This window comes from Tripterygium wilfordii, chromosome 17 (genome assembly GCF_013401445.1).
Source record: "Tripterygium wilfordii isolate XIE 37 chromosome 17, ASM1340144v1, whole genome shotgun sequence".
Classification (NCBI taxonomy): Eukaryota; Viridiplantae; Streptophyta; class Magnoliopsida; order Celastrales; family Celastraceae; genus Tripterygium; species Tripterygium wilfordii.
This window is the reverse complement of record NC_052248.1, coordinates 5,548,749-5,567,983: the sequence shown is the minus strand read 5'-3', so window position 1 is coordinate 5,567,983 and position 19,235 is coordinate 5,548,749. Positions and strand designations below refer to the sequence as shown.

The 19,235-nt window shown below is 34.9% G+C and overlaps 1 protein-coding gene across 1 annotated transcript; it reads left to right on the top strand.

Annotated features, from left to right (window-relative positions):
* The first annotated feature begins 16,144 nt into the window (after positions 1-16,144).
* Positions 16,145-18,454, top strand: LOC119982922 (NAC domain-containing protein 35-like). Its single transcript, XM_038826525.1, has 3 exons — positions 16,145-16,643; positions 16,757-17,025; positions 17,496-18,454. Exons 1-3 carry the CDS (start codon positions 16,436-16,438, stop codon positions 18,222-18,224), a joined length of 1,206 nt encoding a protein of 401 aa, XP_038682453.1. The 5' UTR covers positions 16,145-16,435; the 3' UTR covers positions 18,225-18,454.
* Positions 18,455-19,235: the final 781 nt, after the last annotated feature.

Here is a 19,235-nt window from a genome sequence, read left to right as displayed (position 1 = left end):
GGCTTCATGACAGAGAGAAGCCAACTTTTAACTCGTTGATCCTCAGAGAACCAATCATCATACTTTGGATCGTCTTCGGAGGGAGCCGTAAGCGTACCTCGAAGATATCTCATTTTCTTTCTCCCTGCAATATGCATCTCAACAAGTGGTGCCCATAAATCATAGTTTTATTCATTCAACACGATACCGATTTGGAAATTGGAATTGTCGGAGTTACTTCCTGGACCATTAGGTTGAACAACAACCAGAGGTGCAGCAGCAGGTTTGTCAGTCATCGTGAAGAACGAGGCTCCGATACCAAGTTGAAAGAAAGCACAGATTTGGGAGAAAGATGAATCAAATATTATTGATAGTTTTCTTACTATTACACGGTCTCAAGGTCTCCTTTAAATACACCATATACAATCCCTAATTACTTGGAGAATCATCAATCACTACCTAACATTGGGGAGACTTAATTACAAGATTATACACTGCCTATAATTAAGATATTCCTATCATTAAGGAGCTGATTATATACAAAGTCAACAGTTAACAGTACAAATTGTCATATGGACCAAGTGGGATACTGTTGGAGTTCCTATTAATGTGGTCCACATACAATTGATTTATTTGATAAGAGTTGTATTGAGCCTCAACTTCTAATAACCTAAAATCTAATGCCTTCTGGGTTGGTTTCCCACTTAAAACTCCAACTGTGATGGACGGTTGAGATTAAGGGTTACGGAAAATTTAGGTCCTCTCCCTATCTATAAATACGTTACCAACTTCCATTTAAGTGACGTTTTCTTTTTACAACATAAAAGATTTAATAGAGAAGGGAGAGAAATCGGTTTCCAGAGATTGATCAAGTTTTACGATTTCCAATTAAGAAGCAATGGCTCAAGGTACGCTCTCTTGAATTACTTTTCTGATGTATATGTGAAGATCACGTTGATTGAAGATCCTAGTTGCATGATACACTCATCATTAAACTATGAATGTTTTTACAGAACAATGTTCATGACTTGATCCCTGTTCACCGCCTACTGAGGTTGACGCTGGATCACCTATCACGGACATTGATAGCCATTACCATGCCCCCTGAGCTCAGTCTGAGGATAAGGCATGTAATGCTGCTATTGTGGTTGGAAATAAAGTTCTCTCCATAATTCCTAATTCAAAGAAAGGGAGTTCTAGTGCGGAAGATGCTTATGCTCCTGATATGATGGGATTGCCATCTTTTGCATGAACAACGCCAGAACCATATCTCAGTTTGAGGCCTCGAGGGATTTTGGTTGCACAACTGCAAGAGCACCGTTCTCTTGTTAATGCCAATGCAGTATCATATCCTCATAGCCTTTTCGTCAATGCATCAAATGATTCCACTATCAAGGTGTGGGATTCAAGAAAGTTGGAGAAAGACATCTCACTTGAAAGGAAGTCGAGGACGTGCACTATAGTACTCCACAACTCCGCTCGAGTCATTGTTGGGACAGGTGACAGAATGATGCATTTATTATATTGTGAGCGTGCTCAGTGGCGGCGTAGGGCGAGCTCAGCGACGGTGTGCTCGCAAGTCTCTCGTCGAAGGATTGGAGTGGGGTGTGATAATCCTATACCCGAAAAACAGAGGTTCAAAGTTAAGTTGATCAAACCTGGGGTGTAGTTAGAAAATAGTTTGGTGCAAATACAACTCATCTATTCGATGTAGTGAGGTTAGGCCCAATTCTTGCAGCAATTGTGCTAGTTTAAAGTCCATTAATTAAGGAGAACCAAGTGGGCTTGATTTATTGAAATTTGAAACGCCAATGCTCATGCAAGAGGCCCAAACAGAAGCCCAATTGAAAGTCAAAATTTTCATGCCCACAAAAAGTACAGGCCACCAAATATGGCATCCCATGATTTTGGGCTTACATTCAAAGTCAAAAACAAAGATAAAAACAACTTCAATTATCCATCTTGTATACTAATTGTTCATTTTGAAGAGTCTGCTACTCTGCTATCTTAACACTAATAACAATAAATATATCCTCTCTTTTTTTTTATGTTATTTGGAACAATAAATATATGCTGTTATGGTCAAATTAAAACCTGTCTTCCCCAATTGAGAGGGTAAAGATTGACACATATACATGGTTATCACCATGAACCTTACGCACCTTGATCAGATTGGGAAATTGATATTATTTCGGACCATTAATTTGATTGATATGTTCTGAATTAATTATGACAAGGTAAGATCGAGGAGGTGATCCAATTCTCATTGGCTAACAAAACCTTTGTTATTTGTAGTGTGTATCAATCAAATAGCCTAAAATCAATTAGAAAATTTTCTTTACACTATATATAGTGTATACATTATCAAAAATACTTATATTTTTCTAAGTATATATTTTGTATGATTAATATAGAAATTATAATTATTAATTGATACACGATGATAGATAATTTATACTGGATGAAAAAATATCTAGCACATCTGAAATTATTGTTTGTTTTTTGTTATTTGAATATTTTATGTTTTAATTTGTGATATAATTTAATGACTATATAGATTTACTTATTCCCGATCACTTTTCGTATGTAGCCCAAGAATCTCCATTAATCTTTTCTGACTCTGCCACTAACCAAGCCCCCAAATCTATTTTCTAGATTCGCTACTTATAGGAACATCCTGTATAATACAAATTAAGCAATGATAATGTAATCATAGAGAATTTTCGAAAGTGAATATATGGAAATTACTTACAAACACCGATCACTATAAAATATGTGTTGGATTCACAACTTGTTTCTCCATTCCCATTTTATATTTTCTTCAGTGTTTATATAAAGAGCATATTCCAAAAGTGAACTTCCTCAAAACATAACAAAGATAAACAACCAAGAAAAATATTTAGAAACAAATCAGTAGAAGTTTTTGTCCTGATTTCCAAAGGAATTGAAAAAGTAAAAGCAGTTTGTGTAGATATATATAAGTTAACATATATTAGTACAGTATATCGTGTGTTATGGATTGATCATATAAAAACATATATATAATTTTTCATGATTATTACATATACACACACACACACATGATACATATACATATATACATGAAGATGGAAAGGACAGAACAGCATAAATTGGTCAGCTTGTTTTGCAGAGAATGTAAAAAAAAAAGAAAAGAAAAAAGAAGATGCTTCATCACGAGATATCTGCCTTGGCTTTGCATTGCATGATAAAAGTGTGAGAGAGAAAAATAGGTACAAAATTAATTAATTTTAGTAAATGAGAATGGTCAGAGAGTCAAGAAAGAAAGAATGGTCAGAGGTCCTAATCTGGTCAGAGAGTCAAAATTCTTGACTGATCGTCATCGCCATCATCATAAATATACATCCTCAATTAAATCTGACGGTGGTGGTTGTGGACCTGTGTGTGATTGAGGATCATACCCTGTCAATGTCACACTCCCACCTCCTTGTCTCTTTGTCATCCTTCACAAAATTGAGTTTTCTTTTTTACAAATAACATTATTTTCAATATTATATGGTAGTATTTTAACGCTACTCCACCTTAGATCATGAATTATTACAAACCATAGACATCGATCACTATAAATTAATGTGTATTGAATTGAATATGTGTTTTTTTCTTTCTTTTGATAAATCATAGGATCTTATATTCTTAATTTTTTGAGATTATAAAGATTGCTTTATTGAGCTTAAAAATTGTATCTTTAACTAACCGTTCATCAAGCTCTACAAAACCTATCATTACTTATAGATGAGAAAAATGACTAATATCAAGTCAGCATAAGACAGGTGACAAGAAAGTTATGTACTGCAGCTTCTTGGAAGCTGTGCTAGGATTAAAGAGCTGGGATGGATAACTCTCAGCTTTCATGGTATATCTCAACTACGCTCAAGCTAACATCTAAGGATGTCAGGAGATTAGAATCAACATGTTTGATCCTATCACAACACCCCAGGAAGGATGATATCAACAACCAAGGAAAGACTTTATCTCGTCACATGTCAACCCCTATAGAAAGGCCAAGGTTGACCCAAGGTACGCATTACAATTTGAAAATCACTAAGATTATTATCACTCCCTGAATTTGATACTGACTTGAGCTTCAAAGTGTCCCGACCACAAAGGGTCGCCCTCTCCCTTTGTTCTTGCAAGATTCACGGAGACTTTCCGCTGCATCAACCCTTCAGCAACTAACGCGTAGATCGTCCAGAAAATTGCATCCACATCATCCACTAAGATTTTTATTACAAAGTGCAATTAAGAGTCGGCAAAATTATTACATTAGTTATTAGTTATATACTTTTATGACAGAAAACAAATTAATATCACAACTAACATCATCATATGACAAAATGTTTTATGAAGTAATGTGGGGCCTCTGATATAAATATATAGACGTTTACATATCTGGTAAGGGCATGACCAATTGGGGTCAGGTCTTCATGACTAGATATTGGACCGACAGATTGTGACTGATTATATATGGATATGCCACTGCATGTCAGTGGAGTAGTCTTTGCTAGCGGTGATGGTTTAATAATATATTGGACTAGTCTTCTAATTATGGAACTTTTTTGTTTGGTTTCATTATTGCATTACCAAACTTCACCGGTCAATCTATATAAGTAATTAATTTCCAATTTAATGCAACACGTTCTAGCTATATATGTTGGCTTTATATATGTGCATGGAATAATATGCACTAGATGTTTTTACCTTTTAGTTTACCTTTTAGCAGTGTAACAGGGGGACTTTGCATTGTAATTAATTAATAAGTAGCGAAAGTGCACAAAATCAGTTTGTCGTCAAAAATATTTGATATATACTATAATGCGGAGCTATATTTTCACTGTTGATTTGGAATATGTCAGACCCAAAACGTTGGTCTTACTTTAAGTCCGCATAAGAGAATATATATATATATATATATAGATACATACACACACACGTATTACATTAATGGGTCAATGCTAGCTCACTCTTTATTAAGACAGAAAATTTAGGTTATATTTGAGAGAGGTTCGTGGTTGTTTGAGAGGGCAATGTTTGGAAGGGTTCTAATATTTCTATTGAAATCTTCCCGAATCTTCCTCTCACCAACCACGGCAAATCCTCATTCCAACCATAGCCTTAAGCTCCGTGTTTAATTAAGAAATATCATATTCTAAAAAAATCATGATTAACATGAGATTTTTAAAAAAAAAAAAAGGACTAATAATAGTTTATCCTATTTTAAATAAAGCAAATTATTTTTAAATAAACATAAGAAAAGTACAAATTTTCCAAACTATTGTTTTCTTGGTAAGATATTTTCCATGTATAATAATAGTTTAGCCTATTTCCATGTATACGGATTGGGTACTCCCAAATCCGTATTCCAATATAGTAGTTTGCCCACCTGATTTATAATGTTTTGAATGTTATGTAATATTTTGGTTAGAGTAAAGTATAGAAAAAATGTTGATGTCTTTTGTCTTTGTGTTATCTTTTCAAACAAGAAATTAAAGATCAAGGTGTGGCGATTCTTTTACTGTTGATGGGTTTATAAATTCAAAGAAAAACATGTCTTCAAAAACGTGTTATCCAGGAGACTTCTCTGATATACAGTTTTGTCACTTTCATATCAACTTGATACTTTTGTGATTGATGTGCGCTCTAGTGTGATGAACGATCTTACTCAAAAAATGATTGATACTAGAAGACATTGCGTATACACACTGGTTTATAGACATGACTTTGATTCTAGCAATTGCAATTGTTATTGTAGAGAGGGCATTTTCTGCCTTGAAGATTGTCAAGAATTAGATTGTGAATCAAATGAACGACCAATGGTTAAATGATAATTTTTTTGTATACATTTAGTTGGAATAGTAACCCTAAACATATACCTGAAATATATTTTTGAAATTATTCCAAATGATGTTATCACGAAACTATTTTAAAATATTAAAGATCGATAAGCACATTTGTAAATCAAATTTCAATTTTACCTACCAATATTCTATAAACTTTTCATTTTTAGTGTTATTTTCTATACTTTTGAAGATATAATTAATTAATAACTCAAAAAAAAAATCTTCGACACTGCCCCGGACCCTTGCTTGTCTTTGCCCCAGCAAAATACAATTATGCGTCCGCCCCTCCTTATAATTATAAATTTAAAGATAAACTAACATGAAATGGGTAATTGGGTAAACAGGTTTAGGGTTACTCTACCTTTACCAGCACACAAGCATATCGATATAGGATTTACTGATACATTTTGATCGCGGGCATTCCCGTTACTCTTGGGTATGAATAAGACAAAAAAGGTAGTCGAAATCAAATCAAATATACATAGCTCCAGATTACAAAGGTCGTGCGAAAGTATTGGGATCCCTTCCAATTACTAACTTATTGGAGGGTGTTCAATTAGCCCATTTTAACATACGAAACAATTTTGAAAATTTTCATAAAAATAATGAATAACAAGTATGTAAGATTATGAATCTAGTGATGTCTTTTTTCTTTTGAACAAAAATTCAATAAAAATAAACATAACAAGTCTGAGTCATTAGATGCAGAGTGTGTAACATACATTTTTTTTTTCCTTCTAATTTTTCAACGCTTGAAAATATGATCATACGGTTAAAATCATGTGAAATTTTTGGCTTCTTTCTATACTTGTTGATATCTGACATTCTGTCAGATAGTTTTCATCTAGGCATGCAAAGGTGATGTCCGGTCGCCCTCTGCTCAGCAGCCCTAGAGAGCTTTCTGTCCGAACAAACTCTAGGAGTTGTCTAGACAGATGGTGTCCATTTGGAGTTAGAGGAACATCCGTCCGGATAGGCTCAGGGAGTTGTCTTGACACCTATTGGGAGTTTGCAATTTCGGCCCAACTTGTTTAAATAGCAAAATTGTAAGGTTTCATACCCAACTTGAGAGAGCCGCTCATTTGTGAGCTTGATCTACTTCATTTGGTGGATTTCTTCACCTGTATCACTTCTCCAACATGGTACAAACATCCTCTGATCTACCATCCGTGGACGTAGACTTTAAGCCAAAACCACATTAATATCATGTCTCTTTTCGTTAGTGCTTTGACCAATTTCTCTACTTTACTTAGATTGGTAACATAGAATGGAAACTGATATAGGTAAGATCTTCGTCAATACCTTAGGTAACAAGTAAACTCAGAGAAAACCCTAATTGCGACATAATTAAAAAGGAAAGTAATATAATAAAGTAACAAAATAAGGGAAATCCTAAAAACACATTGAAATTACTAAACTACGCAAAAAGTGGACGAAATCCGCCAAAACGTCTATTTTTGAGGTCGAAAATGATGACTACCTGTTAGCCACCACGATGTCTGGCTCGAAACAAATTTCTATTTGATATATTATGGATCAAAAATGGATATCCGAGGCTCAAGTTATGGTCATTTTAGTCAGCATGGGTCAAAGACCCCTGCTTTCGATCCCAAGCCTCATAAAACACCTCTGCAGCCTGTTCTATATCAATTGGGTGCTTGATTTAGTCAATTCATTCAATGCTTTGTTTGTGGGTATTGCAATTTAATGCAAAAAAATCATACATACTTATCATTTGTAATTTTGTCTAGAAGTTTAAAACTTAGTTTGGAGGTTAAAATGGTTGATTGGATCCGGATCGGGCGAGGAAAAGACGGTAATAAAAATTGTTAGGCAAACTTGAGCAAGATATATTGAGATTGAATTGATCATCACTAGTGGCTTGATAGATGCTTTCCAAATTGAAGACAAGGAAGGGTTGCAACTAATTATGAAAGGTGAAAAAGTTTGTTTTTGGACTCTCATGGCCGGAGAATGCCAATGGATGTAACAATGACAAGTCAAGAGTGCATGTCCACCAACAATGAACAATCTGTGAAATATCTTTAGATGGACGGTGATTGATGTGCCCAAAACCTAATCAACTAATAATAGGACCCTAGCTCGCTGACAAACTCCAAATGGCCGGTGATGGGCTCATCCCACGGGCCACGACTTGTCCTTTCCTTCTCTCTCTGTATATATGTATGTATGTATGTATGTATGTATGTATGTATGCAGATCATCAATATCCATCCACATGAGCATGTATATGTATACCAACTTAGGTGATTTTACGTTTGGGGAGGATTTTCTACCAACTTGTTTATGGGTATCTAGAATCCGTCAAGAACACGTACGCATGAAGATAATATTTGTTGAATTATTGAATAAGGTTAAAAAAACATTAATGCATGCAAATAAAACCAAAATAAAGGATTGACAACCGCCAAGTTGACCTAGGCCACGGGAGCCTTGTGTGCATGGATCTATACATGTATATATAAGCATGTTACATCATGCATGTATAATGTCCAATATTATATATATAAAATATTGGACATTATAGCAGATGTACAGGTGGCATATTGCTTATATATATGGACACATGCATGTATAATTCCCACGAAAGTATAGTAGTTTACTGACACAATCTTTATATACATTAAGAAATATACTAACGAAAGTATATAATAATTTTTTTTGGTAAAGCACTAATAAATCTGGGGTGATGGTAAGTCAATTTGAGATTGTTCTTAAATCCAAAGAAATTATAACGTAATTAAGAGCAGTTATCCATTATTATGGAACTAGATTAACAACACTAATAATTTTCAAGAGTTGGTGAGATGTGGGGGCCGGATCCTGCTCCAAGTTTATAACTGGAATATTACAAGACAAAGTCAATTAAGCTAAATATTAGAGTATGCCAGCATAAATATAATTGTCATTTTCTTTCATTCTTGTATAATTGTTACATAATTGTTCAAGTGGAATCAAAGGAAAGTCATAGTTTTAACTTTTACCAAACGCGTTTTCCCTGGATCAAGCAGTTGATCCTCCAAAATGATCTATACAAGATATTATTTGATCCTTCCATTTATATATATGGTCATAACTTCTGATGTTAGGATAGTGGACGGGATCTGCATGTTTGTGACATGATGCGTATTATGACAGGCGAAACCTGTGTTAATGAGATCCCATTTATTGTCCATAAACCCTAAACCCACTGAATGAATATTCTCATTGTGAAACCTTAGGTGTGAAAACAAATCTTTGTTTTCAAAGAGAGTTCATGAGAGAGGGAGTTTTTTAACTTCATCAATATATTTATCATCGTCCCCCATGAACGTATGTAAGATTGATCGAATCATGTAAAATCGATTGTCTCTTGTGTGTGATTGATCTTGATTTTCAATTTCTCTACTTTTTTTCGTATTAGTCATTTGCTAATCCTATTCATCGTGAATGTCTTTTGACTGTTTCCCCTCAAAAATATATATACCAACAAAAATCATAGAAGGACAAAAGAATGAAGAATAAGTTTTAGGCCAATTCATGGTTAATTAAATTAATTAACAAAACTAAGAAGTACTACTACGCGTTGATAAAGTGCTACGACGTTCCATTAAAAGACAATATGTGTGTGTGTGTGTATATATATATATAGGTGTTAATAATAATATTAAGAAGAATATATCTCATCCAGGATGTAGAATGTGAAATTGATCACAATCTAATTAGGTGGCTAAATTATGGGTTCTACTTACTGAAAGTGGTGTACCAATATATGTGTGGTCTAGAGATAAATATTTTAGATGAAGTGGTTGAAATTAGTTTTATCATCCTTAACTGTAATTATCTGATTACCAATTATGTCGCTAAATTGGTTTACCAAATCACAATAGGATTGTATTTTTTTTTCCTTTTGATAAAGCTGGGATGATTTATTGATTCTAATAGGGAATTTACAAGTCAACAATGTTACACGTCCCAGTAATTGGAATCCCAGTGATCTTATGATCTTAGTTGCTGAGGTATATGGACAACAAATAAAGTGCATGTGGATTAATTTTCGTCCATGCACCTTAACAATTGGGATAACTTTGAGGTATATGCATACTATTTAAACTGCATGTGGATTAATTTCCGTCCATGCACAATATTTAAACTGGGATCCTAATTACTGAAATGTATCTTTTTCACATAAAAGATGGACTCCACAGAGAACCGGAGTCCACACCCAAAACAAGGAGCAAAAAGCCTTGCAGAAGCAAAGCCGAAACTAGAAAGCTTCCCAGAGCAACAATAGCAAAGCACCCAAACTTCTTGAACACCCACCCCAAGGGTTTTCATGGATTCTAGTTGGATTCTCTGACTTTAACTAATTAGGGTTTTCATGGCTTTCACCAGTATCTTTGTCGCTATCATAAAAAAGTCTCTCTACTCTATATTATAATTCTTACTTTGCTGTCTGTATGCGTGCATATATATGTACACATCTAGGGTATGCTGTGATTTCGCAGCCTCCTCCCATACAATATAGGTATATATATATAGGTATAATATAAAACAATGAAAAGTCAAAGCGATCAGGCAGGAGAGATCTTTCTGGAATGCTGCCATTTATTTTTCAACACGTATTTGAGACTCTAGCGAGAAAATGACAAAATCGCAAGAAAAATGTGTCACATACACAGATAGATGTGGGGGCCGGATCCAGCTCCACCTCAAACCTCAATCAAGTCATCTATGTCCATTTCACCTCTCATAGAACTCGTTCACTTCCCATGCTTTTGTGCATAGAAAACTCGTCAAACATTAAATATCTACTAATCACAATCTTAACTTGCTCTAAGCGACACAATCTTACTGTTCATTCGTTCAGGATGTTGTGGTGTATGTCTCATTGTGAAGTACCTAGCAATCTCATGCTTCTCACAAAACTCCTAGAACGAACCATTGGTGTACTCACTCCCATTTTCGTTTCTCAACTGTCTAATTTTTTCTTCCAGTATATTTCTCAAGCAATATTTTCCACTTCTTACAACACCTCATCTTTACTCTTCATCATGTAGATCCATACATGCCTAGATTAATCATCAATGTATGAAACGAAATACCTTGCTCCATCCTTTGATGGAACCTTTGAAAGATCCCTCACATTAGAGTGAACATAGTCGAAAGTACCCTTGGTCTTATGGATGGATGTATTAAACTTCACCCTGCACTATTTTTAAAACACACAATACTCAAAGAAATCAATCTTCCGGCCTTCACCACTTTCAATAGGCCCTGTTTGCACAACATTGGCATCCCCTTCCACTCATATGCTTAAGATGCATGTGCTAAAACTATGTAAAAGATGTCATAGTGTCATTTGAAGTTGATGATGTTGCCCTTCTTGTTACTCTACTATCAGAATGAATATATCAATTACCAACTCTTTTGGCCTTCATCAAGACCAAGGCACCACGCACCACCTTAGAACTTCATCATGGGCCGCAAACTTGTACTCATTCAAGTCTAAAGTCCTAAGGAAAATCAGGTTCTTCCTCAGATATGGAACATGATGGCCTCTGTCAGTATCCTCACAACCCAATCATGCATTTTAATTCTAATTGAATATCTACCAATTATTTTACAAGCCATATTGTTATCCATCAAAATGTTTCACCATCAACCTTCTCATAGGAAGTAAACCACTCCCTATTATGACACATATGGTAGGAGCAACCAGAAATAAGTATCCATCATCCTGAGAATATTTTTCTAAAACAACTGATAAGGTGATCCCGTCATCATCAAAACTCTACTCGGTTATATTGACCTCATCTACAAATCCCTTTCCCTTATCCTTTGCTCCACCCCTTTTGTCCTTTTAGAGTAAAGGAAGTTTCTTTAATGTGCTCCTTTTTATGAAAATCATACCATTGAGTCTCTCTTTCTAGACTTTGATATATCCCTTCCAGATTTTATTTCTTTCGATCTTCCTTTTACAAGCAAACCCTTTGCCTGTAAATCACTATCTAAAGTCTTCTTTCTCCACTACTTTCAGAGAAGTGCAGAAGTAACAGAATCCAATTTAATTGTATCGTTCTCATATGGCAAAAATAGTGACCAGATGCTAATTGAAATAAGGGAGAGAAGATATAATAATAGGGTTTTATCCTCATTTTTTAGCTTCTCATCAACATTTAATAGTTCTAAAATTACTTCATTAAATTCATTAAAATGATCATTCAGAGATGTACTTCAACCATTTGCAATATGTATAGTTGCTTATTGAGATATAGTAACTCATCAAAGATTTCATCATGTATAAACCCTCTAATTTTACCCATAGTTATATCGTGAGTTATCCTGCATCACGTTGCTTGTTATCTCTTTTGACAAACACAGATGAATCATGCTACACGCCTGGGGATCCTCCTCATCCCAATCATAATTACACATGTTTGTCAGCTTACCCTTAAATTCTTTTGACGCTTTGTGTAACCCTCACTAGATTAAAATATTTCGAACCTGAACCTGTCATAGATTGAAATTGATCTTTCCATCAAATTTTTCAACATCAAATCAAGCATTTGAAACCTTGGCAAACTTAAATACCATCTTCAGTCGTAAACCCTAACCTCGGTTCCTATACCAATTTGTTTTGCTAAAACAAACAAATATGTGCACGATCAAATGGAAAAGCAAGATCAATCACACATAAGAGAAAAATAATTTTATGTGGTTTGATTAATCTTACCTATATTACAAGCGGCAATGATAAAACTTATTAATGAAGTTACAAACTCTCTCTCACGAACTCTCTGTGAATACAAGGATTAATTCTTGCTTTTAGGATTTTCGCAATGAGAATCTTTATAGTGCAGACAATGAACAAAATATCCTTAGAAAAATTTTGGCTAGGAACTTACCACCCAAACCCTTGAACGGGGCACGTTGCCCTAAAAACCCTAGTTATAACACTTCAACATCAACTTAGTTAGCTAACTAAGTTGTTGATCCTCGCCATCTTTGGCTGTCTGTAAAGAGGTTTATGTTGGACCTATGCGATCTCGTTACAACGGTTTTTTTTTTTTTTTTTGCAAATATTTCTAGTCTAAACTTCAATCTTGAAGCATGGGCGGTGGTCGGATGAACAGAATGTCCGAGTAAGAAGAACTAAACAAGCTTCTTAACAAGAGAAGGAATTGTAGCCTAACCATCTGCATTGACAATATTGCTTAGTCCTACTAAGATTTTCCCAAACTAAATAGGAGTTGTCATTGTTACATTACATATTCCAATTATCCTTTTGGCGACCCAAAAGACACACTTGATCAACTAGTTGTAGTCCTCAATAAATGCTAAAGGATAAGCGTACTCATTAGTCCAAAGACCAAGGAAATTTTGATTAACATAATAGAGATTATAATGTGAAATACATTCATGAACAAGGTTAATTATAATTTTCATCACCTGAAAATAAGGATGGTTCATTTTTAACTCTCAATGATTTTTTGTTACAAAGTCATCACACATTGATTCAAAATGAGACATTTCAGTCACGTAGGCAAATTAAACACTATTCTGGTTAGTATACCTACTGATGTGGCATTAAGGCTACAATTATTGGTCAAAAATGCTTATTTGGCATATGACTTGGACGTTAATAAAAAATGAGTTAATTCTTGCATATATACTGCCACATAAATCTCTAAAATCCCCAACGTACCCCTCCCCATTTGTCCTCTCCACTACCTCTCCATTGAATCTGTCTCCTTCACGGTAGTTCAAAGAACACCACCACTGCACTCTTCTTCTACCTCTCCTCCCTTTCATCTCTCTCTAAAATTTACATTCTCTCTCTTACTACCAGACTCAATGGGTGATGACTCAATGGGGATTTAGGGTTTTCTTTTAGATTTGGGCGTGTATCCGAGAATGTGGTAGTGTAGGACGAGAATTTGATTTGAGTTTGATTAGTGACAAGATTCGATACCCAACCAAAGCTATTCACCATATCATCCCTTACAAGACTAACAAGGCCATATATGTCTATTAGAGCAATTACATTGACAGTGATATTGGCATGACCAAAGCAGACTAACGAGGCCATGTCAATCAGAATCAGATCATGAATCCGCACCTTTGTGCACCGTTGATTTAGAAAGACCACGCCCGCCACATCGAGAGTTGGATTATGCCGGCCGGAAATAGGAGGTGTTTGAACTAGCAGGAGGGATGAAGAAGAATGATTTGACAACTCTAGATCATTTTATTTTTTTAAAATATTTTATATTATGTATTTGTTGACCAAAACTTGTTGACTTAATGTCATATCAATAGAACTCCTACCCGACACTATAACAAATCTGACCGAATAGCTTAAATATCATATTTTGAATCAATAGGTGATGATTTTATGACAAAAAATCTTTAGGTGTTAAAAGTGAACGACTCCTATCTTTCGATAATGAAAAATATAATTAACCAAGTAAAAACAGAAAAATAATAATGAGAAAACTTTTATTAATTAGGTGTTGTGTCATGAACAGTAGGAGAGGAATAACTCACGGGTTTCCTTTGACTCATCAACCCCACAAGTAGCTTTCTCTCTCTCTTGTACGTTATGCACCTCCAACCCCACACCCTCTCTCTCTCTCTCTCTCTATATATATATATATCTATATATATATTAGTAATTTGTGGAAGCCAAGTCATTTTGCGTCCATTGCAGCCCCACATCACCTCCCCACCAATTACTTTTTTTCAACTAGATTCAACTCTTCAAATTTTCGTTAATTACTTTCTCTTTTTCACTATTTGTTTTTTGTTTTTGTTTCCATAGTGAGCTATATATGCTCATTTTGGGTATTAATTTTATTAATATTCTGGATTTTACTTATTTTATTGTCGAAAACAAATAGACATGCAAGAAGGAGGCACAATTTCATTCTAATTCATTCTAAACAAAAAAGATTCACTATTATAAGTCAACCAAAAAGTCCTCTACGGCTCTACCAAGTTCTTTTAACTTCATTGACAAATTCTAGTCATTTAATTCAATATATATATTTATATATATGTATGTCTCTGTGTGTGTGTGGAAAGTTCATGATAGATCACATTATTCCTATTTATAAGTATTCTGAAAACTGAAATATTGGCATTGGATCCAAATCCAGTCAACATATGATATATAACATGGAGGAAAATCTAAAATAATTACCAAAATGGCTTACGAGAGAGAAAATTCATGAAAGTTTGGGGAAAGCTAATTAAGTTCTTTAATTAGGTGACCAAATGCCAAATGAATATTAAATTAAAAGGAAAAAAAAACTAAAAATAAAGGTGCATCATCTCTATCTCTTCTAAAATTCTCTTTAAATACATCAATAAGTCTATATAAGAAAATAATCAGAGATAGATGTTTTTTTAGAGGCAACACAATATATATTGATATTGAAAAAAGAGAAAGCAATAGGGATCCCAAGAGATGGCCTATAGAGAGTCTTCAATATAAGAATCAAAGATTAAAGCTAACAAGCTAATCACCTGAAGAAGCAATACAAATAAAGAAAATCCAGATAATAGCAAAAGAAAATACAGATAACGACAATGATGATAGATGAAAGCTGAAAATGCCACAAGTGATTTTGAGAAAACTAGTGCCAGCATATATATCTCAATATTGTAATACCACTTGATATGATAATGTGGTACGCGGACGAGGACCAATAAGATAGTACTGTTACAGCAATTGTTAGTATCAATTTATGGGTGGTTAAGAATGATTTAAAATTTGAACTACAAATATAAACTAAGTATTTTTTTTAATTTCTAACTGCATTAGACATCATAATCCTTGAATTTTATTAGTCCATGTACACCACATACGTACCAACACCACTGAATATTTTTCACATGATGCTAATATGCTAAGTCGAATGTTGGGTCTGGATTTATCCCCACCCAAAATTAATATACTAGTTTAAATATGGAAAACTTACAGTCTATATTTACATCATTGATTTGAAACATGTGGAACCCAAAGCAGTGGACCCCATTTGTCATCTCATTCATCCACACCATTAAAACGTAACCCTTATTTTACATCCTTATATTAGACCCTTATATGAAAAATCCTATGCATATGTATGCACATATATTAATAAATATTTTATTGTGGGATAAGAAAAGATTGAAGAAGAAGCGCCGGTAGCCACGCTGTCGTGTACTAGAGAAGTCATTTGCAGGTCTTTAAGCACCTTAATTTAAGCATACTGTCTTCCAACTTGGAGGGCTTGAAAGCTATGTACATCTTTCCATTAACTCTCTCTCTCTCTGTCTCTCTCTCTCTCTCGTTTTTCCCTCTCAAGAGAGAGAGGGAGAGAGAGTAGTACAACATTTTTGTCGTTCCAATTAATAGCTCTCTTTCTCTTCCATCTCCTCCAGTCCCACACATGTGTGTATATATATATATAGTAAAGAAGAGGAGAAGCCTCAAAGAGAATTTTTCATTTCGTGACCCTCGCCGTTAATTTATTGTAGCTTTATCTCTTGATCTTTTTATTGGTGTTTTTTTTTTGAGTAATTAGTTAAAGATGAATGAAGAAAACAATAATAATATGAGTAGAGATGAAGCAGGTGATGATCACGAGCATGACATGGTGATGCCGGGCTTTCGATTCCACCCTACTGAGGAAGAACTTGTAGAGTTCTACCTTCGCCGTAAGGTTGAGGGCAAGCGCTTCAATGTTGAGCTCATTACTTTCTTGGATCTTTATCGCTACGACCCTTGGGAACTTCCAGGTATATATCTATATCTATATCTATACCTCTTGTATGCTTCTCTCCTCTTTCACTTCACATATTTGCTAAAAGAGAAAAAAATATACTCTGCGTATGTGATTATCGTTAATTAGCTATGGCTGCTATTGGGGAGAAAGAATGGTTCTTCTATGTCCCAAGAGACCGCAAGTATCGAAACGGGGATCGTCCAAACCGTGTGACAACTTCCGGCTACTGGAAGGCGACTGGAGCTGACCGGATGATTCGAGGCGAGAATTCAAGGTCCATTGGGTTGAAGAAAACCCTAGTTTTCTACTCCGGGAAGGCCCCGAAAGGGATTCGAACTAGTTGGATTATGAACGAGTATCGCCTTCCACATCATGACACAGAAAAGTACCAAAAGGTAAGGTTAATTACATCTTTTAAAATTTCACAATCCAAAGTGTTCTACAAATTAGCTTATAAATACCAAACCCAATTGCTTCTTTATTGTAATTCCCCAATTCCCAAAACCCTAAATCTGAATCGTTAAAAGTTTCTTGTCTTTCACACAATTGGGTTTGTGTGCAAAGTTTTTCAATTGTTCATGGATTCTCTTTCGGAAACATGTAAGGTATGTAAGCTATAGTATATATGCCTTGGCAAGAGAAGATGAGATAAACTGGACAGGAACATATTAATGACAAATTTTCAGTCATGTTTCCTATTTTGTTAGGTTTGTATTCAATTCTCTACATACAAAATTTCATGACACTCACTCATGAACTTCTCATGATATTCATTAAATACTCGACATACTCCTCATAAATACAAGTACTCCCTTCTTGATTTCTCTAAAAAAATTATTTCATTTCTTCCTTCATCTTGTTTTAGACTGAAATATCTCTATGTCGAGTCTACAAGAGAGCCGGAGTAGAAGACCATCCATCTCTTCCTCGTTCGCTCCCTTCCAGGCCTTCCTCCTCATCCTCATCGAGAGGATTGTCGGGGAAGAAACATCCTCATCAGGAGTCATTGACAGCCCATCTTGGCATTCAAAGAGTGAATGCTTTTGGAGCACAATTGGAGATGGAAAAGATTACTACTACTACTGAAACTACTACAGATTGTAGTAGTAGCTCAGATGTCAGTACAGTCCTTGGCTCCTCAAAGCACAACTCGTACCATCCAATTCCGGCACCCCAAATCAGTCCTTCACTTGGTTTGCCGGTGGTGTCAATGGAAGAAGAAGGAATGTTAATCCTAAACCAATCTAAGCTGCAGCAGCATGCTCTACTTCCTAATTGTCCTTCAACGACGAGGAATCTCTTAACCGGCATAGTATCAAACGATAATATAATAGTTGATGATCTTCACAGACTAGTGAACTACCAGCAACAAGCTTCCTTGAACATGAATCAGCATCAACAATACTACTACAATAATCATCATCAATTGATCTCTACTTCTACTAATTTGCTTCCGGAGCATCCTCCAGTGCCCCTCAACATGCTGCTACCTCCAGCAAATTCACTTCCTAGTACCGCCTTTTCGGACCAGCTTTGGGAGTGGAACCAAGTCCCAGAACCAAATAGAGACTACAACAACAATCCCTTCAAGTAATATCTTCAGTTAATTAACTTTTATATCTATTTAGAGTTAGAGACATAATTTGATGTTGCTAGTACTGATCCTGATAATGTCTATTGATGCATGTCATATGACTAAATATTATTTCTTGTTTACTGAACTCATATATATATATATATATATATATATAGGGTTGTTATTTGATGATAGATGACATGTATTCACCAACTTCTTGAAATGAATTTGCTTATAACTCTAGTAAAAGTTTGTGCCTCTCTTTATCTTCATTCCTTAAATTGAGCTCCTTTTTTTTTTTTTCATAGGGTGTCTATAATCATACTGTGTTTTGCAATATGTTATATCCATTAATTAATTTATTTATGTTGAATAATATTAATATTATTACTTATATATGAGAGAAAATTCGAAGTAGACACTACTAAAATAGGTCAAGTTCTTTGTTTGCTGATCATGTTGTATAGCGTATGATGTCTGTCACGTGATTGGATTCCCAGAAAATAGAGTAAAAGATGTACGCCTTGGACAGATAATTCCAGATAATTAACACAAGAAAGAACCCAAACTGAGGACATGAGTTGTTTTAGATCATGAATTTGCCTGATCACATGTTTTAGTTTGTATTTGGAATTTGAGGTCTGATTCATAGTAAGAATGTATCTTTGACTTCCTCTCTTATATGTCGTTCCCCAAGTCACATGTCAATAACATAAAGGCCTTTGGTGTACATATATATATATATATATAGGTAGTTTGGTAGGTTGTGATAATTATGACTGCTAAGTCAAGCATGTGGACAACTGTTGTTGTAGAGATATAGGAGGTAATAGAGAGATGTTAGAGCAATTGCAATGGAATTATGGTCCCTTGTTCCTCAGTAGCTATATATGTGTGTATACGCCCTAATTAATATCCTTCCTACACCTTTTGGTCTTGTTTTCTACCAAGAATTTGAGACAAAGTTTAGTGATATATAGACAGCTAGGGAGGACATAAGATTTTGTTTTTCTTCTCCTCAAATTGAAC

Coding starts and splice junctions, on each gene's coding strand:
- LOC119982922 (XM_038826525.1), top strand. CDS start 16,436: ATGAATGAAGAAAACAATAATAATATGAGTAGAGATGAAGCAGGTGAT. Junction 16,644..16,756: donor CGACCCTTGGGAACTTCCAG/GTATATATCTAT, acceptor ATCGTTAATTAG/CTATGGCTGCTATTGGGGAG. Junction 17,026..17,495: donor ACACAGAAAAGTACCAAAAG/GTAAGGTTAATT, acceptor ATCTTGTTTTAG/ACTGAAATATCTCTATGTCG.